The 22637-nt window shown below is 38.0% G+C and overlaps 2 protein-coding genes across 4 annotated transcripts; both read right to left on the bottom strand.

Moving 5' to 3' along the window:
* Positions 1-13790: 13790 nt before the first annotated feature.
* On the bottom strand, positions 13791-17222 carry LOC311267561 (uncharacterized protein). 2 transcript variants are annotated; one of them, XM_084370689.1, is made up of 6 exons: positions 17150-17222; positions 16571-16903; positions 16282-16458; positions 15725-15820; positions 15600-15622; positions 13791-14967 (listed from the first exon to the last, which is right to left on the bottom strand). In XM_084370689.1, exons 1-6 carry the CDS (start codon positions 17184-17186, stop codon positions 14656-14658), a joined length of 978 nt encoding a protein of 325 aa, XP_084226815.1. In that variant the 5' UTR covers positions 17187-17222; the 3' UTR covers positions 13791-14655. The 2 variants fall into 2 exon arrangements, with proteins under 2 accessions (XP_084226815.1, XP_084226816.1); XM_084370690.1 differs by lacking the exons at positions 16282-16458; positions 16571-16903 and having other exon boundaries at positions 17150-17212.
* A 658-nt stretch (positions 17223-17880) lies between these two features.
* On the bottom strand, positions 17881-22289 carry LOC311270300 (uncharacterized protein). 2 transcript variants are annotated; one of them, XR_014624250.1, is made up of 7 exons: positions 22206-22289; positions 21627-21959; positions 21343-21519; positions 20737-20832; positions 20610-20632; positions 18471-19799; positions 17881-18359 (listed from the first exon to the last, which is right to left on the bottom strand). XR_014624250.1 is itself a non-coding variant. In XM_084375094.1 (6 exons), the coding sequence occupies exons 1-6, from the start codon at positions 22240-22242 to the stop codon at positions 19488-19490; spliced, it is 978 nt and encodes a 325-aa protein (XP_084231220.1). In that variant the 5' UTR covers positions 22243-22289; the 3' UTR covers positions 18440-19487. The 2 variants fall into 2 exon arrangements, 1 of the variants encoding a protein (XP_084231220.1); XM_084375094.1 differs by lacking the exon at positions 17881-18359 and having other exon boundaries at positions 18440-19799.
* Between the last annotated feature and the right edge of the window lie 348 nt (positions 22290-22637).

The raw sequence follows: 22637 nt of genomic DNA, 5'->3' as shown, positions 1-22637 counted from the left end.
CCTCCAGTCAAAAATGTGTTTTTATTCTTCCTCTACAGTCTAATGTTCAACCTTCACTCTGTAGAATGAATTAAGTGAGAGTTTTGAGGGGAGCTTTAAGCAGGAACATATAAATAATAATATGATATGATATAAATGGTATAATCTATGATATAATAATTCTGGCCCTAATGCAATTTATAATGGTACTATAAATGTGTGCTACTGTATGCTGAAGCTCCAAATTGACTGTCCTTCCTCTGACGCACACATATTTCTCTGGATTTACAGCAGTAGCACGGCTCGCTTTGTTCCATCAGGCACACAGATTATACAAACTTATATAAATACAGGCACACATTTTAACAGGGGGAATACTTTACCTCCCAGGCAACCATTTCACATATTCAGCATGGAACAAACACATAAAAACCACAATAGATAACAATCACTCTTGTTCAGCCAGATAGCTGAGAGTCAAGCCACAAAGTCGCAGCTACATGTGAAAATCTCCCTCCTCTTTTGGACTCAACAGCATCACAAAATGTCACCCGGGGGCCGGGAACATCAACCACCACTGAAACTCATGTCTCTAAAGCCTGCTTTTATGTGTGTGTATCTGTTGGTGTGCATACTATTTTACACTGTGCTGAATGAATATGAGTTGATAGTTGATACTTTACATTTTTGTTTTCTTATACCGAAAATGTCTACTTCCTGTTATACTCATCAATTAGTTTTCAGTTTTTTTACTCACATGGTGTCAATAATAGAATTGTGTATCTATAATACTATATAAGTGTAATAAAAGTTTCACTTTGAACAGCTGCATTTTACGTCAGAAGCTCTTTCTGTGTGTCCAAATCAAAAGGAGGTAAGGCTGAAGATAGACTTGCCTTAAACAATACGTTTGGCTACACATGACGGCTAGCTCGCATGTCCTGCATCGTTTGTTCACATCCTCAGAAAGTAATTAATTCTCTGTTTTTTGCTTTTTTCTAATAAACACTTCAATTTTCAGTCAACTACTGTATCCATCCTGTTTTACGGGTAAGTATATGAACAACTATGTTCACCACGCAGCTTGTTTGTCTGCATGAACGTGTGGTTCAACAGACAGTATATCTCCAGCCTCAGTCAGATATGGCAGACATGGGTGTTAAATGCAAATCTGCATATTATTGTCACTGACATATTCATAACTCAGCACTGCCTGATAATGAAACCAAAAAAGTTTGTATTTATTTGATATTTTTTCACAAGACGTTTGGGTCTCAGGGGCAAGTTTGTCCTCCTAATTATTTTGAAAACAATACATTGCTTCATTAAGTTAATTAGACATATAGGGCAAGATGGTATATTTTATGTCGTAGGTGACTGACTGACTGACTCAGCTGTAGGTGTTGCTGTTTGTTTATCATTACCCAGGCTCATTGATTGATGGAACACATTCCCTTATTTTAAAGTTCTGATTAAGACTGAGCTTGTTTAATTTGGATGAAGTTGTGTTTTTTTATGCAAATACTTTGGATAATACATTGTTGAATTAGGTAGGAAATAACGGAAAATCTGAAAATGTATACGATGTAGAAGATGTCACATATTCACTCTAGCTCATAAATTAAATTAAATATCAGAAAATTAATTAATGACCAATACTTTTTCATTTTGAAAATGCTTGCTTTGACTTTTCTCGTTCTTTTAAAAGAAAACAAAATCAAATTAAATGCTTACTGCTGGCAGGTTGTTTTTACGTATATGTGTGCCAATGCATTTGTGTGATATTGAATGTATCTTTATCTAAATAAATATGCATGCCTGTGTGTGTGTGTGTGTGTGTGTGTGTGTGTGTGTGTGTGTGCGTGCGTGTGTGTGAGGTTGACCCGGCCTGTGCCCGGACCTAGTTAAACAGAAATAGCTACAAGAGCAATAACATCCCCAGCTAAGCGGCAAGGGATTCAATTCCCAAGTCATTTTACAAGAGCGTGGTGTGATTGAGTCGGCCTGCCCATTGAATTCAGTATTTAATTTCCTCAAGGTCCCAAGAGCCGTGTCTCTGTTTCCAATTTCTCCTCCTCATGAGATCAGGATGCGGGACTAAATGAAGGGCTTTCTCTTTCTTTTCTTCCCTTTTTCGGCCCATCGTTTTGCTTCATTGTAAAATGCTGAATGCTCAGGCTTGGATAGGAGGGGACAGGTTAATGAGTGCTCTTGGTGTAGCAACGCTTTCCATTACCATCATTTCTCTCTCACTTCTTGCCTCTATTACAGCTTTTACCACCTTGAATCCCTTTTTCTCTTTGTCCTGTCATAATGAGCTGTCACTCTTCTCTCACACGTTTCCAACGAATCCTGATATACATTTTTGTTTTATTTATATCAAAGCTAAAATGATAAGTCAATTAATGGATCAGTTCAATCAGTTGAAATCAGTTTTTTTAAAAATCTATTTTTTTAAAAACTGATTTGTTTTAATGAATTTATATAGATTTTTCGAGTCTTTGGGTCTTGGACTGTAGATTGGACAATGTGGCAATCAAAGACAGAACTTCAGGCTCTGGTAAAATGTGATGAGCATTTTTTTTTTCATTTTATTGACAAACAAATAACTTTAATTCACCCCAAAATTAAAGTGATTCATCCAAACACCTGCAGCAGAGTTAAAGCATTTTAAATCACTCCTCACTCGACCTAGAATTTCTTTGCGTAATGAAAAATTTGGAGGACTTTCGAGAGTGTTTTAAAACCTGAACAAGCAACATTTCCCATCTACGTAATTACCAAAACAGAAGATTAGCTCTCATGAAATTACTCAAGCACATCAAGTGCTTTTGGAGAAAGCAGTGGTACATTTACTCAAGTGCATTGCCTAAAGTAGTTGTGACTACCAGGAATGGTATCCCATTTTCTGGTTCAGGAGGGTTGTCACTGCTAAAAACATAATCTGGGTTTGAAATACAAAGCAACACATCTGAATGGTTGAACACATTTTCAGGCATTCTCAAAATAAAAAAAATAAAAACATTCACTCACTTATTGTCCAACAGAGACAACGATACTGGCGGACACAGCGGCTTCCTTTGAAAAAGATCTGACAACATTTTTTAATGATAAGGACTCTTTCGACTAAAGCATGCCTTACAGGATTAAGGATGCACACGGATAAAGGCAAACATTTTCGTCTTTATTGGAGAGGATGTTCTCGGTGTGCCTCTGGTCGATAGTATTGACTGAAAGCAAGATGACTGCTAATGAAGCAAAGATGAAAACACAAATGGCTATTCAATCACCAGAGGATGTACTTGAAATGCATCACAAACCCTTTTACATAGCCAACAAAATTGATTTAAACTCCACAGGATATACCTTAAAGTCATTACGCATCCATACGCGTGCACACATAATTGGTATTCAATTGCAATAGGTAGTAAGTGAGTTTCAAGTGCCACAGAGCCAATTATAACTGCATTAAACAGGTACAAACAAACCCCATGGAAGGTAAGTAATTGAATAAGAAGGAACTGTTTTAATATCACCTTTATTCTGCTGCTTTGATACCTCAGACAAAGGGGTGAAACTCCCATTAAAAGCAGGCACCCTGGGGGCTGTTTGCTTAACCAACAATCCTTATTTTGTCTTTTATGTGACCTCATGGAGAGAGAAATGATGAAAGGGGGGAAAAAGTGAAGGTTGGTGTCACGATTTAACTTTAGCGACCCCTGGTGTGAGTCACGGGGTGAACCCAGCACCAAGTCTGCGGTTTTTAAAAATGAAAGTGGCAATACAGTGGAAGAGTGGACAGGTAATTTAATTTTCCCACCAACATGACATTTCACCACCGGGGCTGATGGTTTTAACAGGCTAAATTAGAAGAACGCAACAAAGAATCAAAGCAAAAGGAAGCAACACATGGTCCCCATGAGCAATGTTGTGCCTTGTCTATTCATATCTGTTTGCCTTTTTGTATTTCTAGGAAATATAATACAAAAGTGCATATAGATCCAGAGCAACATCAGTGATGTAGTTGTCTTGTGCTATATGAAAAGAACTTTGGTGGGAATTTTATCATTCATTGCTCAGACTAAAACCAGTGATTAGTAACCAAGTAGATTAATCCAACAAATGTCTAACAAGACACACATAAAGTGTATCTGACCTTTACAGGACTTATTAATCCATTAAATATGAGTTAATAACAGCATCTTATGTGATACAATGGATACAAATACTAAGTGCTTATTAGTGAGGTCTTTGTCAGGTATGAGAGGTATGGATTCAGTGTAATTAATAGAACTGAACACCATACTGCAGGCCTCGAAAATACAAAATTACATTTTATTTCTTTATTTTCATTAAGAGAGAGAGACTTCATTTTTATAATAAGAGTCTTTGTCGATTAGGCCCCATCGTGACGTCCTTTACATTTTAAGAGGCAGGTGAAGCCATGAGCAGTATAGGAAAGCCCCCTGATGGAGCCTAGACGCTGGTGGTGGTGATGTGATGGAGATGATGGCTGAAGATCTGGATGCGATGAGGTGGACCTGGGCACTGGATGCACTGGAAGTGGAGGAGGGTTGCAACAAATTGCACTGAAACGACAGCTGACGACAGGAGAACAGATTTAAAGATTCTTGGCAATGACATGATTGGTTGGTAGATTAAATTGAGGCAAAATCTGGTTGGTGTAACTGAAAGAGTAAACTCTATAAATGATTTATAAACAAGACTACACGTGGATAAGTGGCACATTGAAAGTTACTTTACGTAAACGGGAACAATTTTCAACCAGCTTTGTATCACTACAGTGTTGGTAGCCTATGCAAATGAACAATATTAAACTTCTCTCCATATTGCCTGCATTTAAAGCCTCTCACTTCTTTGCCAGCAAAATTTCATCATCTGGCAAAGGATTGTGGGTCTGCAAAAGTGTAAACACATCTCATGCTGTATGAGCAATGTAAATTCGCCCAGGTAATTTCAGGTGAAGGTTTCTTTGGCAGTTGTGGTGTTATTGGATTGTAACAACAGCTGTATATACGAACATCTACATGGAGAACATCAGGCAGGATTTAGTTTGTCAAAGTCAGGTAAAGTCTTGGCTGATGTGAAATGTAGTGAATGTTATATGCAAATGCACCTGAATTTTCCTATTACAGCCGCCTTTATGTTTCTCTGTTGTTGTAGCATTAGTCCTTTATCTCATCACAGCTTGTGTTGCGGGAATAATTCATTACTGCAAACAACACATACAATTAAGAGGCAACAGTCCAAGTCATTAAAATGTAACTAACGCTCCATGAGTCTCACATCCGTTATTGATCAATCTGTTCACAGTCACAGCAGGGTGCTCGGATCGGCTGTTCGCACAGTTATTCTCACTTTTAGCATTCACAGACGGCTACTGAGCTTATTAGTTTTAGGTTTGTATTTTTTTTGCTTTTACGCTCAAGTCTGTGTGATATATGAATAGAAATATATGTAAAAGACAAACATCATTCACAAACACTCCAGCACTGCCTTCTCTCGAGCGCATTTATTTGGTATCCAAGCTTTAGAGAAACCCCTGCTGTTTTCTCTGATATCTCAGTACTTTTCTGTCAGCATTTTTTTATATAGCAGCTTTTCTGGGAGTCATCATTTCAGAGACAGCCACAGATGAGCTGAAGAGGTAACTACTGACTTGTAAAAAGAAGTTTTTTCTGACAGTGATAAAATAAAACGCACTCAGTTAGTAATAACAGTTGATAAGTGCATACTTTCCCTCATCAGTAATAGCTGAGCACCAGAAAGTACATTCTTATATATCATCTAAGGTCGGAAAAAAGTCCATATCACCAGCAATTATGGTTACTTGAATATTAGAAAAAACTGTTGACTGGGTTTGGAGCAACAACAGCCTCAATTTTGGCTTTAACTCTTCGGCTGAAGAGGATTAATTTCTTCTTCTTCTGCCTCTTCCTCACCTTTTTCTTTGCCAATCTTCTTCTCCTTCCTCCGAATTAGTGGTGGAACATACCCACAGCATATACAGTACAGTACATTTGCTTAAGCACTCAAGTACATGCATTGTTCCAGATATAATTACCCATTAAGATGAGCTACTTGTATATATTTGGATGCTTTGAATGTTTACATGTAGTTATGGAGCGGATAGAAATATTTCTGCACATGTTGATTTTGTATCTTCAATTTTCAAAAGATACATTTCATTTTTAAAGACTTTGGTGACCATATGACTTTAGTATATCAATGTTTAAAAGGTTCCTCATTTTTTAATGAATATAGTGAACCAAAGTTGCCAGTGGACAAAATGGTACTTTAGGGTTAGGGTTGTCTTTAAACACTGAAAAGAAACCTATTCGCATGCCTTTGTTTTTTTTGTCCCGCTGTGCTGAACTCATACCAAACCATGACTCCTGAACTGGGGTACAAACCAAAAAGTGATTTCTCTGCTCCATAACAACCCCAGTAAGCATGCAATGTAATTAGCATTTTAGACATTTCAAAAGTTCATGGGATCACACAGTTAATTTGATGGTGGCTCAATGGCTCCAACACAGACATGAGGAACCTCAGACTCTGAAACTCTCCCCATTACTAATCCAGACACCTGAAAGCTTATGCAGAGCTGCGAGCAGCCATCTCTAGGTTATCATTATCTTGCTCCAGTGAAGGTGAGTTTAAAGTGCCATATTATCATGAGAGAGATGCTGCACAGGGGCAGCCGCCGCCTCGGCTGGAGTTGGAGGGAACCACATTTGGGCTTTGATAGCTGCTAATAATAGAGTTTGAACTTCTGTAAAAGACTGAGGGAGTGACATGTTTTCATGATGTCGATTCACAGATCCCAGGATGTGCTTGTGTGTGCCAGAGAAACCCATTGTGTGGGATGTATAATTGGCTAATAGGTCCGCGGAATCCAGGGTGGCAAGGGAAGGTAATTGGATGATATAACTTTGAAAGTAGCTGTAATTGGCTAACATCAGAAGTGCAACCCAGGGCGACAGGATTGTAATTGTTAGCTTTGACTTTAGAGGCATGGGCAGGGGGTAAAAACTAATTAGCTTAAGGCACTTTAGAACCGTAGGTGTGCTTGTAACCTGGTCAATTTGATTTCAGAACAGAGATTGGAAAGGTTTTTAATTGGCTAAAGTCCTATTCCATTGAAAGTACGTTTCAACAATATTGAGTATTCCTTTGTGATGAATGTAGATAGGAACCGTTCTAGTCCGCTATTACCTCTATAGTGTGTCTCATTAGACTCAGTACAGTTGGCAATCCCACACTGTCTTAGTTTCAGAGGAAGGTTTTCCTGTGATTTGCCCTAATTGTGTTACATGCAAATGTTGACTAAAGTACACAAATGGCAGGATTATTGCTCAATGAAAGATAACAGTAAAAATCTTACTGTACTCTCACTGATTAAAATCAAAGTGTAGCTCCTAAAGTTTACCATAGTAAAGTCAGGTAGTCTGGCATTGTCTCTTTTGAGACAAGAAAGACATTGGCTAGTAAAGTGTTTATTTGTTCAAGAAATAAAATTAATTTGATGACAAAAAACTACGGCTTCTGATGGCACTGACCGTCAGTCCCATGGGTTATGATCTACAAATAGAAAAATAAGCCCAACAGGGGAAAGAAACACATGTAGTCAGACAGATGTGTAGGTCGTACGCAGGCTGACCGTTTGGCCAGATCCAAAACGTATATCTATCTAAACCACTTTAAATGGAAAGTGAGCACATTTTTATATCAATTTAAATGCAGAATAATGGAAGTGGTCACTGCCAGCTGCAGTTGCATCACACATGCCTAAATATTGTTGCCTTGTCTATGCACTGTATTATGAAATGTAATTTTGTACTTACTGCTTCTATTGTGATAGTATTTGATGTTGTTGTTGTCTTGTCGTGTCCTTGATTTTGGCACTGTCTCGGCTAGGTCTCAATTGTAAAAGATTTTGATCTCAGTGTCGCTTCCTAGTTTACTAAAGGTAAGACTCATAATGTTTCCCAAACTCCATTATTGTGCTGGAGGACAGTGAATGTGCACAAAAGGGTTAGGGTTAAAGTATGGAGTTGAACCAGGAAGTGTAATGGATTGCTACGATGGATAGATTTGATAATGATTTTATCATATGTCATAAATTGGATTGTTTGGCTGCTCAGTCACAGACATGTTCCTAAATCATGAGCAACAGCACAGCTAGTTGGAGCAACCTAAAAACAATTTAAAAAAACACTTGGTAATGAACTGTATTTGGCATTTTAATGTATCTAGTGAGCTTTATTTTCTTCAGTTCAATATTTTTAAACAATAGAATTCTGTCACCCCATTGGCAGATTATTTCTCTCCAGTTCAGATGGAAAGAGTTTGCAGTGTGGTTATATTTAGTCACTTTTTTTTAAAAAAAAACTTTTTTTAAGAAGTAGCATATTTTAGTAGCATCTCATGAGAGAAGGATGGAAAGAATTGTCTGCCTTTGGGATTGCCATTGACACACACACACACACACACACACACACACACACGAACACACACGAACACACACACACACACCTCTATACACTACTGTTATAAAATCTTCTCTTCTAACAGAAAGATGGAAAAACTCTCATAATGTACAGTAGCTGCCATGAGGTGGCCCATGTAGTTATGAAGTAATTAAATACAGAAAAGCATCCTACAAATGTCCATTGATTTTCTTCCCCAGTGCTGTGCCTGTGAGCTTTACATTTGATGCTATTACCCGAGTTCAACACAAACACTGCAATTACTTATCCAATCTGTAATTACCTTAATTAAGCAAACATAAGTGCTTCTCTCAGAATTCTGTATGTAGCCTTCAATTTCAGAAGTTTTTTTCCTACTTGTCATCAGTAAGAAAACTTAACTTATATCGCAAAACAGACAGAATTAAAGAGAGGAAAATGCTCACAGAAACACATGGATTTTAAGATGCTTTTTAAAAATTTGTGCTGACTTAGACTGTGAGTTAAGCGGTTCCAAAGTCGAAGAGCAACGACGGCAAAGTCAAGATCACCCTTGGATTACAGCTTGGATCTCGGAGCAGCTAATAGTGTCTGCTCTGAGCACTGTGGAATAGTTGAGGTTGCATATTAAGAGAGAAAATCTTCTCCTGGTATATCCCTTATGCCTTGTTACACAGAGGTCTTTGAATCCCCATTCCCTGAGGTCTAAGTAGCTAATGAACGAACATGTCAATCACACATCAAACGCACCACTCTGGGAAAAGCAATATTTCACTTACAGTGTGAAAAAACTGACCACCTGTCACCAGTGTGCAGCTGTTCACACTTTAGAGCTGACTTTGAACCAGTGTCAACAAGTCTACAATACGGTAAGAAATTATGGTATTTAGTGACTTTGAGTGTTGAAAATGTAAGGCTATCCTCCATCCTTCATTTGTAAAGGTTTAGGGGTGCAAAAGCCATTAAAGCCCATACACACCCACACAAGAGTCTCACTTATGTTGCCTGATTAGATAGCGACCTCCCACACTCAACAGTTAATTCTGTTGCACTTATTAGGGCAAAAAACTTAGACCTTTAAGATTTGTATTAGGTCACACTCTTCCAGTCACTCTGGATATTCCCAGCTTTGCCAAATGTCAAAATTAAGTTTTTGGGTCGACATCAACAGCGGCCTTGTTAGCTGCAACAAGTGAAGAGACCTGATATGATATGATATGATATGATATGATATGATATGATATGATATGATGAAAATGTGGAACTACCTGTGTGCAGCCTTTTGTGTGTGTGTGTGTGTGTGTGTGTGTGTGTGTGTGTGTGTGTGTGTGTGTGTGTGTGTGTGTGTGTGTGTGTGTGTGCATTCTGATCTGAGACCAGTATGAAGTAATACTGTTTGTCCACAAGCTGTCTCCATCTCACTCTGTCCATCATTTGTCAGCTTCCCCATGTACTTCACACTACCTCTACGCTTTCTATAAACTTTCTACAAAACCAGTGAAGTGAAAGTATTTGTGTGTTTGTGTGTGTTTGTGTGTGTGTGTGTGTGTATGTGTGTGTGAGGGGATGGGTATGTGTGTGAGAGAGACAGAGAGAGAGGGGGCGAGAGCGAGTTGGCTAATCCTTTTCACTTAGCAGCAGAGTGTCATTGACTGTCATTGACAACAGAGCAGATACCCCAGGCCACTGCACTCTTCCCCTGGTGGCCGATGTACACAACAACAGTAACAACAATAACAACGGCATCAAGCTGCTCTCGCTCTCTGAGCCTGACGAGAACAGCGACTGGAGGGCATTCCCGCTGCCAAGGTGACTTCTGCTGGCTGTGTGTTAGTGTGTTTGTATGTGAGGGAGACAAATTTAATAAAGAGAATGTGGAACGAGAAAGTGAAAAAGACATTAACAGAAAGAGACAACAACAATGAAATCACCTCAGCATTCTCCTGTTTCTTGATTTGATTCATTACCTATTCATTTATGAGTGGCTAATCCTCCATCCATCAAGCCATCAGTATATTAACCATGCATGTATTTTGATAATGGTTGCAGTTTGCCCATTTAGCTAAATGTGTCAAACTGCTTGTATAGTAATACCACAATTACCTATGACTAATGTAATGACTAACAGCATGGAGGGCCTTTTCTCTAAGTGAACGATAGATATATGATGATAAAAATAATCCTTATTATGTGTCAAACTTCTGCTGTCTAACTATTTTCGTCACCTTATATGTGACCTTGCCATATTATATATAACACAATACAACACAGTATTTTCAAAAGAGATTAAATTTAGTTTCTTCTTTGAGAAAATTTTAACTGAAACAAAATGGAACTTAATGAAACATCCAAATTGATATTAACAAAATAAAATAGCAGCTGGTTGGGTGCATAGAGATAAACAACTGCTGGTGCTAATTATGCAGTCGTATGGAAACAATGTAGAAAATATGATGAATGTTTCATGTACATCATCATATATTTGCTTAATCTGTGTCCTTTGCACATTGTTGCATTTTACTTTTGTCAATACACCAACTTTTCTACCACTGCCGAGCTCTGACTGAAATACATATTGAGTCTTTTTAAAAATTTCTAGTGTTCCACTCAGGCATTTTGTATGTAAATTGAAAATGAGCATCAAACAGGTAGACAGAAATGTACTTGATGTCTTTGAATCTTGCTCTGACATTATTTTTCTCTTTCTATTTTCTACAAGAGACGTTTCACCTATTTTGAGACTTCCTAAACTAGAAATGACCTCATTGGTCGTTAGTTTCAGTACTTAGATGACTTATTTTTAGGGTTGTGATTGTACCAATGATGACAAAAAGCATTACAGAATACATCAGGGAAGGTAGTTTGGAGCATATGAAGCATGTGACTCGCCTGTCTCCCTCGAACAGTCAACATTTTTTTTGACCAAGACAGTAATGTCTATAAACCATGACCAAAATATTTGCCTAACCCTAAGTAGTTGGACCAAAAACGAATTTTAGCACAAGGTCAACATGCTGGACATTTTCCAGAGCTTTCAACCAGATTCCCTGGCCTTCACAGATGGCATATGCTCAGTTTTTATGGAAATCATTCTGTTATTGCAACATCACAGTTGTAATTAGGTCATGTGAAACAGGTGGTCATATTATTTAAATGTCAACAGATGGCAACAAATAGAGACATTTTGGACTGAACTAAATGCAGCTTTACTTGCCAAGATATAATACCAAAATAAACAAACAAAAAAATGTGTTAGTACTCAGTTTTCGTGAAATGTCTTCATGTCTGGAGCATGAACAACAGTAAGATAGACTTTTCTGAGAAATGATGATTGCCGGCTGTGAGGCTGAAGGCTACAACAGCTCAAACTACCACGATAACAGAGCAGGAGCATTCTGCTCCTCACAGAGGTCAAGGAGGCTTTAATGTTCCCTGTCCAATAAGTATAAATGTAAATCTTCTCAGACAAAAAAAGTCAATATCCAACTTCACGCTTAAACTCAGTTTGTCGGAAAGCCCACAAACCAGTAGCATATACTGCAAAAATAGTGAATGATGATATTAAATGCTAATAGCTCACTGTGATGGGCATCACAAAGTGATACTTACCACTCTGAAGGGGTAATGTCCACTCAGACGAAAATATGACCTAGACAGACCTAAAAAAAAAAAAATCAAGTAGATGTCCTCTATCTACCGAAAGCTCATTCTGGCAAATGCAGAACTGCTCCTCACCCTGCCCCTACAGAATCTCCCTAAAAACATTTACAAATTTGAAATAAAGATGCACCATATTCGTTGAAAACATTGTTGTGTTGACATGTTCTGTCTCCTGTGAGTCCATGATCCTTCACATCAGCTTAAGTCTCCTGGTTCTAGTTCTTATCATCTCTCAGCTCTTCAGCTCTAGCTCCCTGCTTTTCACCCAAGGAAAATACTCTAAAGTAAACTGAACTGGGCATGCTCTTTGATACTTTATACAGTACTACTACTATAACTGGCTGCTACTCAAGGTCTGTTTGTTTAGCATCTATGAGAGATGAAGAGCATCACCGTGAGAGCAGACAAGAAGTAAACTATAAAAGGATCCAATCACATGGCATTTTCTATAGTATTTAGCTGGTATTATGAAACTAGAATGCTATGTGCAAAGCCCACAAACCAGTAGAGATCAGTGTCATCAAGGAAGTGTGTTTATGGAAGGTCGCTGTGCTTTCAGTATTACTGTTATCATTTCCTGTCACAAACTCTCGGTATGAGAGTGGCATCAATCTTCTCATCCAACTCTCTACAAGAGGTGAATATAAGTTTGTTTTCACAAAATGTTGAATTACTGCAGGGAATTTACATTGTGTATGTGTATGATACAAAACATGACAGTGAGATAACAGTACCAAACTCAGATCAGCTCTCATCAAGCATATAGATATATATATAAAAAACTTAAATATTCTCTGAAAAGGTTATTTAATACATTTATTTGTGTAGCACCTGCCATAGAAAGACACAAACTACAGTGTTTCACAAAAAGAGATTACAAAACAAAACATGCAAAGAAGCACTTTTAGTTCAACATGTTTATGATCAAGGGTAATAGGTCGCATAATCTAAGTTTCAGCTCTCAGAGCTTGCCAAAATAACTGTATCATATCAATAAATCATGAAATAAAAAGACACCAGTTTAAGAAAGGGCCAACTCTTGTATGAGTAAAAGCTCATAACAATACACAAACTTTTAAATTTACGTTAGAATACATCTGAGATATTAAAATGAGAAGCACAAGTGGGCTGAAAGTGCCTCACATATGAACAGTGGTAGATTTGCATTTAGCGGTCCTGTGTGACTCGTGAAAGTAGAACAGTTGTGGGCTGCATAATGGCTCTTTGGGGAAGCAAGTCTGAGTGGTCTGATACGGAAGTAGCTCAATCACTGATCTACTTGATGCATGGTAGCAAAGGCAGACAGACCACAACCATTGACCAGAAAGTGTGATGTCAAGTTTTGTGTGTTTGTTTGTGTGTGTGTGTGTGTGTGTGTGTGTGTGTGTGTGTGTGTGTGTGTGTGTGTGTGTGTGTGTACGTGTATTACTTATGTTGTGGGAATATAAATGTGTGAGGGGACTTGCCTTCCAATAAGGTAAATCATTCATCTTTAGGGTTAACACTTGGTTTAAAGTGAGGGTAAGCTACGGTTAAGGTATGGGTTAGGGTGAGGCAAGTAGTGGTTATGGTTAGGTTAAGTCTCCTCAAGTCTTTGTACTGTTCCCATAAGTGATGAAACCCAACTGTACGTGTGTGCGTGTGTGTGTGTGCGTGTGTGTGTGTGTGTGTGTGTGTGTGTGTGTGTGTGTGTGTGTGTGTGGGCAAGCAAAAGCAGCAGAAGGCACATTTAAAACAGGAAGTAGACTGAAAGAAGGATGTGCTGCTGTGTATAATTCGCTGTAGATGTAAAGTACTATAAGGATAAGACTCAGAAAATAATATTCCAAGGACAAGTGCATAGGATATTTCATTTTATAAAAGACTATAAACTCCTGTATTTTCTTCCAGCTTTATACTACAGACTGTAGCACCAGCAGGGTCACGGGCAGATTTCAGTTTGTCAACTGAGATCATGTACCTAATATAAGTAAGAATGACTCTTTGTGCACTTTCGGTCGGCATGTCTGTAGCTAACATGATGCTAGTTTCATAACGTCATAGTGTCACAAAGCAATGGAAATAGCTGATGTCCTTTTAATCTAAAGCCCGACACTGTTTTGCCCAAAGCTACTTTGACAGAGTTTTGGGCCTCGTTGCAGACTTGCAGTTAGGTGATGCCCACTGTTAAAGATTTTCATTATCAGTCTAAGAAACTAAAGAATAGACAGCAGGACACCATGTTCAAATCCTGCCTTTAGAGGCTTTAAGTAATGACTATTATCAAACTCTATCACTGAACATTACCTTGTTCAAAATGACAGAACAATCTGCTCTGTTATCTGTTCTTTTAGCTTAACTACACTTGTTACAATACTGTGTATTCATTCACAGCACTGTCCTCTATCAGTGAGCGAGTGAGAGAGACTGTTCAGTTATAGAGACAGCCATTTTATATTACATTACATCACTAAGTTTCCATCAAAATGAAATCAGTACGATCAAGAAAGTTCCTTTTCATCAATTTCGATCACAGTGGTCACGTTCAGCTTGCCTGTGGTAGCTGCGCCAGGGTATAGAGACATATAGAGTCATTTTCATTGCTTTGATTTGATTCAGATTGCCCAGTGGGTTCAATTTGCTCTTTGGGTAGTTGAGCAACAGAGTACACCAAGTCACATTGGCGGTCTTCTATCTGAGAGTTATCACCGCTCACAGCTGCTAATTCAATGTCTTGATGGTAGGAACAATTAGCATAGACACTTTCTGCATCTACAGAGTGGTAGAGGGGAGAGACCCCCGCAGGTCGGCTCACAGTTTGATGGTGTTCAGGTCTGATTTCGTCATATTCAACATCCTGCAAATAAAAGGGAAAAAAACGGAGAGAAAAAACTGTAAGAAACACTGAGTTAAACAAAATAGAAATAAGGCAACAAGGACATTCAAAAGAATAAATAGTAAAATATTCAAACATTATTGTATTTCATCTTTGTACATGTTTCTCTATATTGTGTTTAATAGGTTATTGTTTGCTATGTTTACATGCATGCTTTCATATTTTGGATTTCAATTATATGCATGATTTTACATACATTTAGTTTTTATTGTTGCTGTGTTTTGTTATTGCTCATGGTTTTATGCATGCTTTTTGATCGTATGCACAAGTGTTGTTTTACTTCCTGCCTCAAGATTGCAACAGATTAATCCCAAAGTACCTGCACCTGCAGAACCCTGCTTCTATTAACAGACATTGTGGCCAGCTAGTAAAAGATGAGATCGTAATCGCCATACTGTGGGGGACCACAAGTGTCACGGAAATAGTAATAAAGCAATTAACTAATTGTACAATAAATATAGATATTAATAAATTAAATTCAAAGCGTCACACAAGCTGAGGGAATGTATTAAGTACTTCATGTTTGTGTTGGAGAGCCAACAGAAACTTAAATCCCTCCACATGGTTTCAGAACTAAATAAAAGGCAACTCACCTCTCGTGCGTCTTCTTCTACTTCTGAAAACATACAGCAGAAACAATTGTCAGTAGGTCAAGTGCGACTATTGATGTTGCAATAGTGAATACATGCATATATGCGTGTTGGTTAGTGTGTCTTACTCGGATGTTTCTTCCTCATCTTCCTCTTGAGCATCAGTAGGACCATCAGTATGGTTAGTATAACAGTGACACCGGTAATCAAATATGGCACACTTCCTGGCAAGAAAAGGAGGAAGACAGATGAAAAAAAGTGACATCACACTTTGTTGTGCTGCTCACAACCTCTTTGCTATAAATGAATCTTTTACTAATCTGAAACTTGCTTTTGACAGAATGTGCGAAGACTGACCTCATTGATGTTCATACCTGTCGGCCCTGTTCTTGTCAATACTATGCACTACAACTTAAATTACAATATATAGTTGCTGTCCAGTCAAAACCACTTCAGCTTAGTGGCAACGCATTCATCAGGTGAGTTAATGACTTTATAAATGGTTTGTTTGGGTTAGGAAATAGGAGAATTGTCTTAACTCATAAAGGAGCACTCCCTTCTTCAATTTTATTAAAAACATTCAAAAACACCACATTTGGAGATACATGGTTTTTGACTGGACAGTGACAAAATACTTCAACACATCAGTAAGCTATACAGTACTTAAGATGAGTACACATCATACCAGCTCCTTGTGTTGCTGATGTAGTATTTGTTGTAGAATGGATGGTGTATGACACAGACATATCAGTAATAACATCTGAGCCATCTGAAGACACAGTCGAGCTGTTTGTAACAGCAAATGAGGCCGTCGAGTGAATGATGATTGTTTTTGGAGTTGTCTTAGGACTAGAAGACTCGGCTGAGAATAACAGACACAGTATTTTATTAGTAATCTGTCAACTTTTTGGATAGTTTTTACTTTTGAAAAGGGAGATGTATTTTTCTTTTTTAAATGAAGAGCATTCACTCACCATCTGTAACTTTAAGATTCACCTGTATGAATGAATCATGGCCAATCCTCTCAGCTCCACAATAATATATATTAGAGTCTGACTTTTGGAGATTAGTGAAGGTCACAAATAAACCTTCTGCACTGTTAGTTAACTGTATTTGACCAGTAGAATTAGTCTTTCCAAATGCTGCTTTGACGATGATGTGTTTGTCTTCTGTGCATGGGCTCTTACAAAAGTACTTAACATTATATTTAACATTAGTCCAACTGTCCCAGTCTGAGCATTTGAAGTCCACACTTTCCCCAACACGTCCTTTTATGTTGAGAGGCTTCATCTCCACAAAACTCAGAGCTACAAGTGGAAATGAGGGAAACATCATTTGTCATTGTCATAATGTAATAAGTGTGTAATGTAATGCATAAAAAAATACATACAATTAAAAAGAATATTGATCTTTTTTATTTTGTAATGTCAAAAATTCCCTTTTTTCAAAAAGTACGAGACTAAATGACTAAAAGAAACCTTCTAACAGCTACAGCATTTATAAACAAGGTGCAATAGGTAAAAATACAGAAAATATAAAAACAGTAGACTTACCTGAGAGAAGAGAAGCGTACATGTAGATTTTAATCATAGTGACAATGTGAGGCTAAGGACAAGAATGCAAATGTAGGTCAGTCCAGCCACAATCTTTACAGTCTATGTAACTTCCCCTTCCTCTCAGTCTTTTAAAGGCTGAAGCTCCTCCTTTACTCCAAACACACACACACACACACACACACACACACACACACACACACACACACTATGTAGTTGTATTTGTACACACTATAGTGTTTACAAAATGACAAATCAAACACATCAAATAGATATTTGACTCAGAATTTTAACAGATAACAAAGCAAACTCTAATATTCGATCAGAGACGACAATCTATGTGGGCATGAACTTGACACTTAGAAACGATAACGGTACAACCCTGCGTGCTTGACCACATGCAACTGAAGTCTGTTACTGTAGCTTGTCTAGCATGCACCACCTTTATAAAAAGTAGTCACAGCTTAAAAAATGTCACACTTGACTTTTTCTCTGTGTGGTTCTCGGTGGTATTTAATTTAAATTGAAAGTAAAAGAAGGCTTTTTGCTGCAGTTTTTAGAAATATGTCAGTATTGTTATAGTAAAAATAAACACTGTCATACAAGCAAGGAAGAGTTTAGAAATGAATCTGATCACTTTGTCAAAAACATCACACAACCCATTCCAACCTCAACATTTAATACATATATTTTTATTCTTAAAATTTAATAAATTATTTGACTGACTTTTTGTCCACAAATGTCAGATGAGACCCATCATTTGACTGTTTTAACTGATTTTTGTCCTACAGCATAAATTCAAATACAATGCAACTATCCAAAACAAGTACATGAAATGAATCCAAATTTACGACTCTGCTTGTATCTACATACATCGACTCCTTTTAATGTTAGTGTATAGACTGAGAATATTATGTATAGGATAAACATTCAGTGGCAATCATCACATCAATCTTTAATCAAATAATGTTTAGACTAATCTGTTACGTTTGAGTTTTCAGTGGACCCAAATGCTGCGACCAGAGACAGAACTTCAGGGAGCAAAAGGTTTATTTGGACTGGTGTGTTCAGGCGGTAGTGTGGGCGAGATGACCCGACTGGCAGGTTGGCAGGTAGGCAGGCAGGCTGGCATGGTCTCCAGGTGCTGCCGTGGAGGTAACACAGATAGGCTGGCGAGCAGGTAACTGAGCGGAGAAGCGCTGGAGGTTTTCTGCAGGGCGAGCCAACAAAACAAGCGTTAGCAAAATAGCAAAAACACAGGAACAGAGAAATACGTTTCAGTCACGAGATAAACTAGAAATACGTGGCACATAGAAGTCACCGTAAGGGACGGAATAATCTGGCGCTGAAGTTGTGGAGAGACCAGGGTAATGAGGGTGTTGAGATGAGGAGAAGCAGGTGCGCCACTCTGCTGCTGCTGCTGCTGCCGCCGCCGCCGCCACGCCCACAGGACACACCCACAGGGAAGGAGCAGGTGAGGGAGAAAAGGAGGGGGGGGAAGCAGACGGGGGAAAAACACAAACAGAACAAAAAAACAACCAGACTGCCACAGCAGAACCGTGACCCGTCCTTTTAACCTAAAGTCTGACACTGTTTTGCCCAAAGCTTCTTTGACAGAGTTTTGGGCCTCAAATCTGGCTTCATAAAGTTTCATACAGAAGCAGGGTTTTTCAATAAGAAGCCATTTTGCTGAATCCTCTCTACACAATAAAATGATCCACAAAGAATGTAAAAACATCTTGTTTCCTTTTCAGGGCTTTCTTGATAGAACAGCTTAGGCGACGACAGGAAACAGGGTGAGAGAGAGGGCAGATAACACACAGCAGAGGTCCACAGGTTGGACTCGCACCCTGGACTGGTGCAGCGAGGTCAAAACCTCTTTACATGTGGCACATGCTCTGCCAACTGAGCTACTGGAGAACGCAGACAGAGCTTGTTTCTAAGTTTGTAGTTCACTTGCAGTTAGGTGATGCCCACTGTAAAAAATGGTATTATCAGTCATAGAAACTAAAGAATAGACAGCAGGACACCATGTTCAAAACCTGCCTTTGGAGGCTTTAAGTAATGACTATTATCAAACTCTATCACTGAACATTACCTTGTTCAAAAATGACAGAACAAACTGCTCTGTTATCTGTGCTTTTAGCTTAACTACACTGGTTACAATACTGTGTACTCATTCACAGCACTGTCCTCTATCAGTGAGCGAGTGAGAGAGACTGTTCAGTTCATAGAGACAGCCATTTTATACTACATTACATCTCTACATTTCCATCAAAATAAAATCAGTACGATCAAGAAAGTTCCTTTTCATCAATTTCGATCACAGTGGTCACGTTCAGCTTGCCTGTGGTAGCTGCGCCAGGGTATAGAGACATATAGAGTCATTTTCATTGCTTTGATTTGATTCAGATTGCCCAGTGGGTTCAATTTGCTCTTTGGGTAGTTGAGCAACAGAGTACACCAAGTCACATTGGCGATCTTCTATCTGAGAGTTATCACCGCTCTCAGCTGCTAATTCAATGTCTTGATGGTAGGAACAATTAGCATAGACACTTTCTGCATCTACAGAGTGGTAGAGGGGAGAGACCCCCGCAGGTCGGCTCACAGTTTGATGGTGTTCAGGTCTGATTTCGTCATTTGCAACATCCTGCAAATAAAAGGAAAAAAATGGAGAGAAAAAACTGTAAGAAACACTGAGTTAAACAAACAGAAATAAGGCAACAAGGACATTCAAAAGAATAAACAGTAAAATATTCAAACATTATTGTATTTCATCTTTGTACATGTTTTTCTATATTGTGTTTAATAGGTTATTGTTTGCCATGTTTACATGCATGCTTTCATATTTTGGATTTCAATTATATGCATGATTTTACATACATTTAGTTTTTATTATTGCTTTTTATTGCTTGCTGTTTTGTTATTGCTCATGGTTTTATGCATGCTTTTTGATCGTATGCACAAGTGTTGTTTTACTTCCTGTCTCAAGATTGCAACAGATTAATCCCAAAGTACCTGCACCTGCAGAACCCTGCTTCTATTAACAGACATTGTGGCCAGCTAGTAAAAGATGAGATCGTAATCGCCATACTGTGGGGGACCACAAGTGTCACGGAAATAGTAATAAAGCATTTAACTAATTGTACAATAAATATAGATATTAATAAATTCAATTCCAATTCAATTTATGAATTCATTAATGCATTTTATTGCATTTTTGAATTATATTTATAATTATATTTATAATTCCTCCAATTAAAATATCAAATAATAATCCTGAGCTTGGTATTGTGAGGTGTCCTAAACAGTATTGAAATAAGAAACAAGATATGAACATGAGCATCACACAAGCTAAGGGAAAGTATTTGTACTGTAAGTACTTCATGTTTGTGTTGGAGAGCCAACAGAAACTTAAATCCCTCCACATGGTTTCAGACCTAAATAAAAGGCAACTCACCTCTCGTGCGTCCTCTTCTACTTCTGAAAACAAACAGGAGAAACAATTGTCAGTAGGTCAAGTGGAGACTATTGATGTTGCAATAGTGAACATATGCAATATGTGTGTGGTGGTTTGTGTGTCTTACTCGGATGTTTCTTCCTCATCTTCCTCATGAGCATCAGTAGGACCATCAGTATGGTTAGTATAACAGTGACACCGGTAATCAAATATGGCACACTTCCTGGCAAGAAAAGGAGGAAGACAGGTGAAAAAAAGTGACATCACACTTTGTTGTGCTGCTCACATCCTCTTTGCTATAAATGAATCTTTTAGAAACCTGAAACCTGAAACTTGACGTGAACCCTGGATGCACACAAAATTGAGGACAATGTCAAAAAGGTTAAAATTGGATTTGATCAGAGGAATGAAGCTGGTAAATGTGACACTAACATTGGCTGTGTATCTGAACATACGTCTGTTGTATTAATGTTAACACTTTACATTAACCATTTTGATATTTTTTCAAAATCTGAAAGCAGTTAGATAACTGCAGCTTGTACGTTAAATATACTAATTCATCAATCTAGCATTCAACAGTTTTAATCATGTTCTATTTCAACACTGCAGTGATGTTACTGCTCAGCTGCTGACTTATTCATCTGATGCACTGCAACTTCAATTATCATTCAAATATATGCTTCAACATAAGTCAAACATGCTGTATCTAAGTTCAGATGAGTGCACATCATACCAGCTCCTTGTGTTGCTGATGTAGTCGTTGTTGTAGAATGGATGGTGTATGACACAGACATATCAGTAACAACATCTGAGCCATCTGAAGACACAGTCGAGCTGTTTGTAACAGCAAATGAGGGCGTCGAGCGAATGATGATTGTTTTTGGAGTTGTCTTTGGACTAGAAGACTCGGCTGAGAATAACAGACACAGTATTTTATTATTCCATTAACTTTTTGGATAGTTTTTACACTTGAAAAGGGAGATGTATTTTGTTTTTAAGTGAAGAGCATTCACTCACCATCTGTAACTTTAAGATTCACCTGTATGAATGAATCACGGCCAATCCTCTCAGCTGCACAATAATATATATTAGAGTCTGACTTTTGGAGATTAGTGAAGGTCACAAATAAACCTTCTACAATGTTAGTTAACTGTATTCCACCCTGAGAATTACTCTCGTCTAATGCTGCTTTGACGATGATGTGTTTGTCTTTTGTGCATGGGCTCTTACAAAAGTACTTAACATTATATTTAACATTAGTCCAACTGCCCCAGTCTGAGCATTTGAAGTCCACACTTTCCCCAACACGTCCATTTATGTTGAGAGGCATCATCTCCACAATACTCAGAGCTGCAAGTGGAAATAAGGGAAACATAATTTGTCATTGTCATAATGTAATAAGTGTTTAATGTAATGCATGAACAAATACACACAATTAAAAAGAATATTGATCTTTTTTATTTTGTAATGTCAAAATTCCCTTTTTTCAAAAAGTACGAGACCAAATGACTAAAAGAAACCTTCTAACAGCTACAGCATTTATAAACAAGCTACAGTAGATAAAAATACAGAAAATTTAAAAAATGACAGACTTACCTGAGAGAAGAGAAGCGTACATGTAGATTTTAATCATAGTGACAAAGTGAGTCAGAGGACAAGAATGCAAGTGTAGAATTATCAGGTCAGTCCAGCCACAATCTTTACAGTCTATGTAACTTCCTCTTCCTCTGACTGTTTTAAAGGCTGAAGCTCCTCCTTTACTTCGAACACACACACACACACACACACACACACACACACACACACACACACATACACACACAGCATCTGGCATGATGTGCAAGACTATGTTAGTACAAAATGACAAATCAAACACATCAAATCAGAAGGGATAATTTATTCTGAATTTGAACAGATAACAAAGCAAACTCTAATATCGATCAGAGATGAAAATCTATGTGGGCGTGAACTTGACACTTGGAAACGATAACGGTACAACCCTGTGTGCTTGACCACATGCAACTGAAG

The sequence above is a fragment of the Pagrus pagrus genome, assembly GCF_965226575.1.
Source record: "Pagrus pagrus genome assembly, chromosome: 2".
In the NCBI taxonomy this organism is placed as follows: domain Eukaryota; kingdom Metazoa; phylum Chordata; class Actinopteri; order Spariformes; family Sparidae; genus Pagrus; species Pagrus pagrus.
The sequence above is the reverse complement of the archived record's forward strand: the minus strand, read 5'-3'. Positions and strand labels throughout refer to the sequence as shown.